The sequence below is a fragment of the Salmo salar genome, chromosome ssa01 (assembly GCF_905237065.1).
Source record: "Salmo salar chromosome ssa01, Ssal_v3.1, whole genome shotgun sequence".
Taxonomy (NCBI): domain Eukaryota; kingdom Metazoa; phylum Chordata; class Actinopteri; order Salmoniformes; family Salmonidae; genus Salmo; species Salmo salar.
The window spans coordinates 21,101,613-21,110,008 of record NC_059442.1 but is presented as its reverse complement, the minus strand read 5'-3'; the positions used below and the strand labels follow the sequence as shown (position 1 = coordinate 21,110,008).

The following is an 8,396-nucleotide window of genomic DNA, read 5'->3' as shown; positions in this document are numbered from 1 at the left end:
GTTGAGGTGTAGCTGATTTGACAAAAGGCAAACCATCACATACTGTTAAGAGTTTCCTTGTGTTGTTCCCCTGTGAGTGGAGATGGCAGATCTGAAACCCTGTCTCTTGGAAGCTCTGGATACAGCTCCCAGACATTACTACCAGCATCTGACACCTGGTTTGGATCACATAGTTCTAAAACCCTGCCCCTTGAATCTAGAATGGTCTCCCTGTCTTCCATATCTGAGTGTCTGACTTGAGGCCAAAGAGGATTCCAGGACAAGCCCTGGAGTGGCTCAGAGTGCTGTGGGTCAGTCTGATATCACTTCAGACATTGGGACATGACAGAGTAAAGATGGATTACATCTGACACTTTTAACAGAACTAATGGAAAAGTTAAAGTTTGAGAATTATATGCAAAATTTCACTAAAACAGATGATCTCTGTGCTAAGTTGTAAACTCTTTATTATTGTGTAATGCTCATCTTGGGACAAGCACTGATAATTAGCATAAGGTTAAATGTGATGGTAAAATTCATCCGACTTGTGTATTAGATGTGTTAATATAGAAATTCTTATTCTGATTTATAGCAGAGGAATAATATACTGCATCAAATGTTATGCACAGTATTGATCACTTATTTCAAGAAGCTAGTCTTTGATAGAGGGACCAACTATGGGCCATGTCGCATGACATAACGAAGTGTTTGTAGGTGAGAGGTTTAGGCAGAAATAAAATACATTTTCTACTAAACTACAAGATACTGTTGGTGTTAAAGGTTTTATTGGCATTTCATGTTATAGTGAAAACTTTGACAGTCTGACAATACCCATGTGTCAGTATGCATCACAATGGTTTCTTGAGGAGAAATGTAACAGCTATTTAAATAAGGAAATCCAACACTGTGCCAATTTAAGTTCAGAAAAGTTTCAATAGTTGAAACTGAAGTAGAAAAGAATCGGAGGAAAAACATATTTCCATCAGGTCTAAAAACTATAAAGACCACCAAAGGTCTAGGTCATAGTCCATAGGCTAGGACCTAGGGGAAAGGACTAGTGAAACAAATGGAACTGTGCCACAATGACTTGTCACCCTTGATAAGTAGTCATCTTCCATTAAGGAGGACCAATGCCACATATCACCATGGTGTCATGAGTGCCACTGTCAAACGTTTTGACCCAACAACAACACTTAATTCATAACGGTAATAATAAATCCTGAATTCAAAATATTAGTCAAACTAATAAAGTTAAGGTTAATTGTGTCTATAAAAGGCCCTCAGTCCTGCATCAATTTGAATAATATTTTGTAATAAAATATATAAAATAAATACCTATGGCCCCTTTTTCTCAGTGTGGGCTTTACCATCTTGGCCGTCTGAGTCTCTGACGTCAGCTATTAAGACTTAAAATACTGTCATGGATGTTGAGGTTTTCCCATGTGAATTACTTGTCATTTACAACCTATAGGGGGCCTTAGTTGTAGGATCTGTGACTAGCGTAATACCGATTTGTAAAAAAATGTCTAACGAAATACATTTTCAGGGAATTGGACATAACGTGAACCTATGCATATTAAAACGTGTTTAAACCAACCAAAAGGCCTTGGTGGCATAAGAACATTTTTCAACCATTGAAATTGTCATTCTATTTCTATGTTTTCCACGCATCTCCTCTACATTTTTACACAAAAGAGCCTCTGAGATAAAAGTAGAGTCGTCTGGATGCAGCTCAATGTGGGAAAGTTGCCTCCAAAAAACGAAATGCTTGACTGCAGGACTGAGTTTTCCATGAGAATATTCATGAAATACATATTTGTACACAAATGACCAGGATAAGGGTTCAAACTCACTCACTCTGTCTCACATGACTCTTGAATGAAGCTGATTTAATTGTCCACTAAAGACTAATTTGCAGGCATACAGAAGGTCCAATGAGATAGGTAACATAAAGGAGACTAAAGAGATTACCCATAAAGTATTCATCCCTAACCTCATTTTCAGGCAGATCAGTGGTAGAGTAGTTAGAGTAGCTACGTTACAAAGGGAAGGAACATGACCGTCTGTTTGGCCTGCACGGTGGTGCTTGTTATTAGTCTACTCCCTACGGTTGCTCCTTTGAAAACAGTAATGCTTCTGATAGCTCCCTTAGCATCCATCCACTGTCTTAGTATTACAGTCTACGTGCGTCAAGTCAACCCCACTTTCAAAGATACTACACTGACAGCCACAGAGCACAGGAACAATTTCTACAAGATGAGTTGAACTGATAAAGATTAAATTAGAGCATGCAACACTACCGGCACACATTACAGTCTAATCTCAAGCAAGTCAGGAAGCGTTTTGTACGATGCAGAACAAAGTTGCTTGCCTTCCAATGACGTGTGATCTGCCAGATCCAATGACCCAGTCTCCAGTCTGTCACTGTGTTTGTTCTCAGCCAGTAAATCTACTGCCTCATGGTCCTGTCTGTGCTCAGCACAGTGGTTGAGTGACCACACACTGTGCCTGTAAGAGCAAATACCACTGGTGCCTCAGGGCACTTCAAACCAGCCAACACCCCATTCCAGAGAGGTTAACTAACACATTCACAACTTCATGCTGGAAGCTGAACAAAGTAAACAAAACAATAATATACCTTTCTCCCTGTTCATCTGCACTCCTTCGCAATAAAACAACACTAACCAAAACAGCAAATTATAACCAAAGGCATAGGGGTCAGGCAAAGACAATAATACTGTGAGATGACATTTCTTGTCGTCAGTGACATCTCCTTTCATTTACATTTAAGACATTTAGCAGACGCTCTTATCCAGAGCGACTTACAAATTGGTGCATTCACCTTATAATATCCAGTGGAACAACCACTTTACAATAGTGCATCTAAATCTTTTAAGGGGGGGGAGGGGGTTAGAAGGATTACTTTATCCTATCCCAGGTATTCCTTAAAGAGGTGGGGTTTCAGGTGTCTCCGGAAGGTCCAAGAGCAAGAGGCCTTTTCATCCACATCTTATAGAGACACAGCAGACCTAAAACCTGTACTGAGAACCTTTAAAAAAAAACAGTAGTTTAGTTCAACTTGAAATCTTTAAAACATCTCAAGCACTAAAAGCTAAAGAGTTTGTGAGAAATGAATCCCTCTTCCTCTCCTTTACAAGCATAGTAAAATAGCCCCATAGCTCTCCAAACAGGTTCACAGTTCTTGGCTCGTTTATCTCTCATGAGTTTTGTCCTTCTGCTCCCCACTGGGGCTGTTGGGCGGCGGCTTGTTGCTGAAGTTCCAGTCGACAGGGTTGAGGAGCTGCATGGTCTTCTTGTGTGTCCAGATGGGGTTGATGATCACTGTGAGCAGGGCCAGGCCGGTGTAGAAGAGGATGCGCTGGGGCAGAGCCACGTACATGTTCATCTCCCCCCAGTGGCTCCAGCTCACCCACCACATGTAGTACGTGAGCACCATGCGGCAGTGGAACATGTGGATCATCACCCACTGGTTAGCCTTCCAGAAGAGCGTCCTCGCCCAGCCAGCCTGGAGGGGAGAGAAGACAGATACTTGTACTGATTGGGCAGGGGATAAAGACTGTCACAGTGTTTGGTGTCGTCGTCATCTATAACAATGTACAGTGCCTTCAGAAAGTAATTAATAAAAAATGTAAAACTGAAATGTCTTGAGCCAACAAGTATTCAACACCTTTGTTGTGGGAAGCCTAAATAAATCCAGGAGTAAAAATTCACATAATAAGTAGCAATTACCCATTCAGTATTCAATAATAGTTATTCCAAAATCATGTTAACAACTACCACATCTCTGTACCCCACACATACAGATAATTGTAAGGTCCCTCAATCAAGTACTGAATTTCAGGCACAGATTCAATCAAAGACCAGGAAGGTTTCCCAATCCCTAATAAAGAAGGGTAACTACTGGTAGATGTGTAAAAATAAAAACTGACACTGAATATTCATTTGAGCACGGTGAAGTTATTAATCAGGCTTTGGATGGCGTATCAATAAACCCAGTGAATACAAATATACAAGCGTCCTTCCTAACTCAGTTGCCGGAGAGGAAGGAAACTGCTTAGGAATTTCACCATGTCTCCAATGGGGATTTTAAAACAGTTACATAGTTTAATAGTTGTGATATGAGAAAAGTGAGGAGGGCTCAGCAACATTGTAGTTAGTCCACAATACTAACCTAAATTACAGAGAAAAAAAGTGAAGACTGTACAGAATAAAAATATGACAAAACATGCATCCTTTTTGCAACAAGGCACTTAAGTAAAACTGCAAAATATATGTGGCAAAGAAACCAACTTTTTCTCCTGAATACAAAGTGTTATGTTAGGGGCAAATCCAACACATCACAGAGTACCATTCTTCATATTTTCAAGCATGGTGGTGGCTGCATCATGTTATGGGTATGCTTCTCATCGGCACGGACTAAGGAGTTTTTTTGTTGTTGATAAAAAGAAACAATACAGCTAAGCACAGGCAAAATCTTAAGAGGAACACCTGGTTCAATCTGCTTTCCAACAGACACTGGGAGACAAATTCACCTTTCAGCAGGACAATAACCTAAAACATAAGGCCAAATCTACACTGGAGTTGCTTACCAAGATGATATTGAATATTTCTGAGTGGTCTAGTTACAATTTTGACTTAAACTTAACTTGAAAATCTATGGCAATATTTCTTATCAAAATATGAGTGTTTTATTTTATATAAACTCAACAGAAAAAGAAACGTCCTCTCACTGTCAACTGCGTTTATTTTCAGCAAAATAACATGTGTAAATATTTGTATGAACATAACAAGATTCAACAACTGAGACATGAACTGAACAAGTTCCACAGACATGTGACTAACAGAAATGGAATAACGGGTCCCGGAACAAAGGGGGGGGTCAAAATCAAAAGTAACAGTCAGTATCTGGTGTGGCCACCAGCTGCATTAAGTACTGCAGTGCATCTCCTCCTCATGGACTGCACCAGATATGACAGTTCTTGCTGTGAGATGTTACCCCACTCTTCCACCAAGGCAACTGCAAGTTCCCGGACATTTCTGGGGGGGGGGGAATGGCTCTAGCCCTCACCCTCCGATCCAACAGGTTCCAGATGTGAGATCGAGGCTCTTCACTGGCCGTGGCAGAACACTGACATTCCTGTCTTGCAGGAATTCACACACAGCGCGAGCAGTATGGCTGGTGGTATAGTCATGCTGGAGGGTCATGTCAGGATGAGCCTGCAGGAAGGGTACCACATGAGGGAGGAGGATGTCTTCCCTGTAACGCACAGCATTGAGATTGCCTGCAATGACAGCAAGCTCAGTCCGATGATGCTGTGACACACCGCCCCAGACCATGACGGACCCTCCACCTCCAAATCGATACCGCTCCAGAGTACAGACCTCGGTGTAACGCTCATTCCTTCGATGATAAACGTGAGACAAAACCGCAACTCGTCAGTGAAGAGCACTTTTTGCCAGTCCTGTCTGGTCCAGCAACGGTGGGTTTGTGCCCATAGGCGACATTGTTGCCGGTGATGTCTGGTGAGGACCTGCCTTACAACAGGCCTACAAGCCCTCAGTCCAGCCTCTCTCATCCTATTGCGGACAGTCTGAGCACTAACGGAGGGATGGTGCATTCCTGGTGTAACTTGGGCAGTTGTTGTTGCCATCCTGTACCTGTCCTGCAGGTGTGATGTTCGGATGTACCGATCCTGTGCAGGTGTTGTTACATGTGGTCTGCCACTGCGTGGACGATCAGCTGTCCGTCCTGTAGCACTGTCTTAGGCGTCTCACAGTACGAACATTGCAATTTATTGCCCTGGCCACATCTGCAGTCCTCATGCCTCCTTGCAGCATGCCTAAGGCACATTCACGCAGATGAGGAGGGACCCTGGCAATCTTTCTTTTGGTGTTTTCCAGAGTCCGTTGAAAGGCCTCTTTAGTGTCCTAAGTTTTCATAACTGTGACCTTAATTGCCTACCGTCTGTAAGCTGTTAGTTTCTTAACGACCGTTCCACAGTTAATTAATTGTTTATGTTTCATTGAACAAGCATGGGAAACAGTGTTTAAACACTTTAAAATGAAGATCTGTGAAGTTATTTGGATTTTTACAAATTATCTTTGAAAGACAGAGTTCTGAAAAAGGGACGTTTGTTTTTTTGCTGAGTCTACATTTTTCATAAATGCTAGAACTTTTCTTCCACTGACAGAGTATTTTGTGTAGACCGTTGACCAAAAGTTACAATTAAATCAATTTTAATCACACTTTGAGAATACTTTCTGGAGTGACATAAAAAAAAAAATGTACTCCTTTTTCTCCCCAATTTCGTGGTATCCAATTAGTAGTTAGTCTTGTCGCATCGCTGCAACTCCCATAAGGACTCGGGAGAGGCGAAGGTCGAGAGCCTCCGTAACACAACCCAACCAAGCTGTACTGCTTCTTGACACAATGCTCACTTAACCCGGAAGGCAGCCGCACCAATGTGTTACACCTGGCGACCGTGTCAGCGTGCACTGCGCCCGACCCGCCACAGGAGTCGCTTGTGCGCGATGGGACAAGGACATCCCTGCCGGTCATGCCCTCCCCTAACCCCGACGACGCTGGGCCAATTGTGCGCCACCCCATGAGTCTCCCGGTCGCGGCCGGCTGCGACAGAGCCTGGACTCGAACCCAGAATCTCTAATGGCACAGATAGCACTGCGATGCAGTGACGTAGACCACTGCGCCACTCGGGAGGCCGACTTAGGGGAATTTCTAGGCAGAAATAGACCCTTCTCAAAACGGCTATCTGTACATTCATCACCGTTGCAAATCATGTCAAGGTGCTGCTCTTAGCGTTGAGTATGTAAACAGAAATGGGAATTGAAATCCATCTGTGCTTTTTATGTCTAACCCACCAGTAAAACAACTGAACTAGAAGAAAATTCATCCGCTTACAGTACAGTGTCACAAATGGAGTCAATCAACAAAACAGTAACATACTGTATAGAGAATATGATGAAAGGCACCAGACAGACACAAACACTCCTTTACCTTTAGTAACATCCAGGAGATGCAGGTGAAGGGTGTGCTCATCTCCAGCAGCAGAGTGACCATGGGCAGATAATGTCCTAGTGAGTCCCAGACCACCGCCCCAGCAAACCCTGACAGGGCAAAGAAATGATGGGCGGCCAGGGAAAGGTCGAAAGCCCTGAACACCACACTGGAGACATGCAGCGCCACATTCTCAAACAGAAAGAAGCCTGTGGCGGTGAGCACAGTGAACCAAGACCAGTCCTCCTGACCTCTGACCCTGTCCCTGGACACGGCCGACTCCTCGGTCAGCGCCCGTAGGCCCGCCACCGTGCTCTGGAGGCCGAACGCGGCCCGTGTGGCCGCCAGGTTCCAGAACACCTTCTCCTTAGCCAGCAGAAAGCGGTAGGTCTGGGAGAGAGCCGTGGAGACCAGGTGGGAGAGGAGGAAAACGGCTGTGTAGAAGGCAAAGCCCAGGCCGATGACCTGGAAGCGAAGGCCCCAGGAGAAGTAGCCCGGACTGGGGTCGCCGAGGCCCTTGAATGCCGGCAGGGTGCTGGCCTGCTCGGAGGTCATGTTTGTTTGTGGATGGATTATGTCTGTTGAAGGTCTCACAGAGTTGAATGACCCGGTGATCACTGAAAGAGCTCATGGGTTAGTCATCAACCACCCTGCAACAGGAATTAAAGCCAAAACACATTGGTCAATGTTCATAAAATAGTTATGACATGTCAACATGTGCTAGATGGCATTGAATATTACTCTCTACGCGTAGACAAAAACATGATCAGTTATTGTTGACCCAAGATAAGTGATGTCGGTGTGTTAACTTCCGTCTGTTTGAAATAACACCAAGGCACAGACGATAACATAAGACATCGGGCACCTTTTTTGCCCAAGGAAATTCGTCTGAACATGGTGTGTCAAATTAAATTAAATCTGGTAAATGCAACAACGTGGCTAAATCAGTTAGATAAGTTGTTACATGGTAGCGAAAAACAGAGGCCAGTTTAGTAAAATCTGAAACATTACACCATTGTTTACACTCGGTTGACTGTAACATTGTTCCACTCAGGCACAATTGCGATACCTTAGCTACAACACTGTTGCAGGCTGTTTCTCAACTGTATCAGAACAGAATGTACTGACACAAAACAAACGGATGTTTGTGGCTAGTCATCGCCATAGCTGCCTAGTCATCGCAATTGTAGTAATAAGTATTTGTTGTCCTACAAAGCACAAGAATGTGTTACCTTATTCGTTCATTATTGGCAAACATCAGTGTGTACGACTGTGATATCAAAGATATTCCATCCGATCAGCAGCGGGTTTGTTATCACTTTGGTCTTCTTCTTCTTCGGTGGGGTTTATCGGCGGCTGTCATCCAACGTCATGCTGCATT

The 8,396-nt window shown here is 43.6% G+C and overlaps 1 protein-coding gene across 1 annotated transcript; it reads right to left on the bottom strand.

The window, feature by feature from the left end:
• Positions 1-742: 742 nt before the first annotated feature.
• Positions 743-8,396, bottom strand: LOC106574378 (CLN8 transmembrane ER and ERGIC protein). The gene is made up of 3 exons (XM_014150263.2): positions 8,248-8,396; positions 7,016-7,665; positions 743-3,505 (listed from the first exon to the last, which is right to left on the bottom strand). Exons 2-3 carry the CDS (start codon positions 7,568-7,570, stop codon positions 3,191-3,193), a joined length of 870 nt encoding a protein of 289 aa, XP_014005738.1. The 5' UTR covers positions 7,571-7,665; positions 8,248-8,396; the 3' UTR covers positions 743-3,190.

Excerpts from the sequence above, each read along its gene's own strand:
- LOC106574378 (XM_014150263.2), bottom strand. The coding sequence starts at position 7,570 with ATGACCTCCGAGCAGGCCAGCACCCTGCCGGCATTCAAGGGCCTCGGC. Across the intron at positions 3,506-7,015 it reads TCTCCTGGATGTTACTAAAG|GCTGGCTGGGCGAGGACGCT; the intron begins GTAAAGGAGTGT and ends TCTCCCCTCCAG.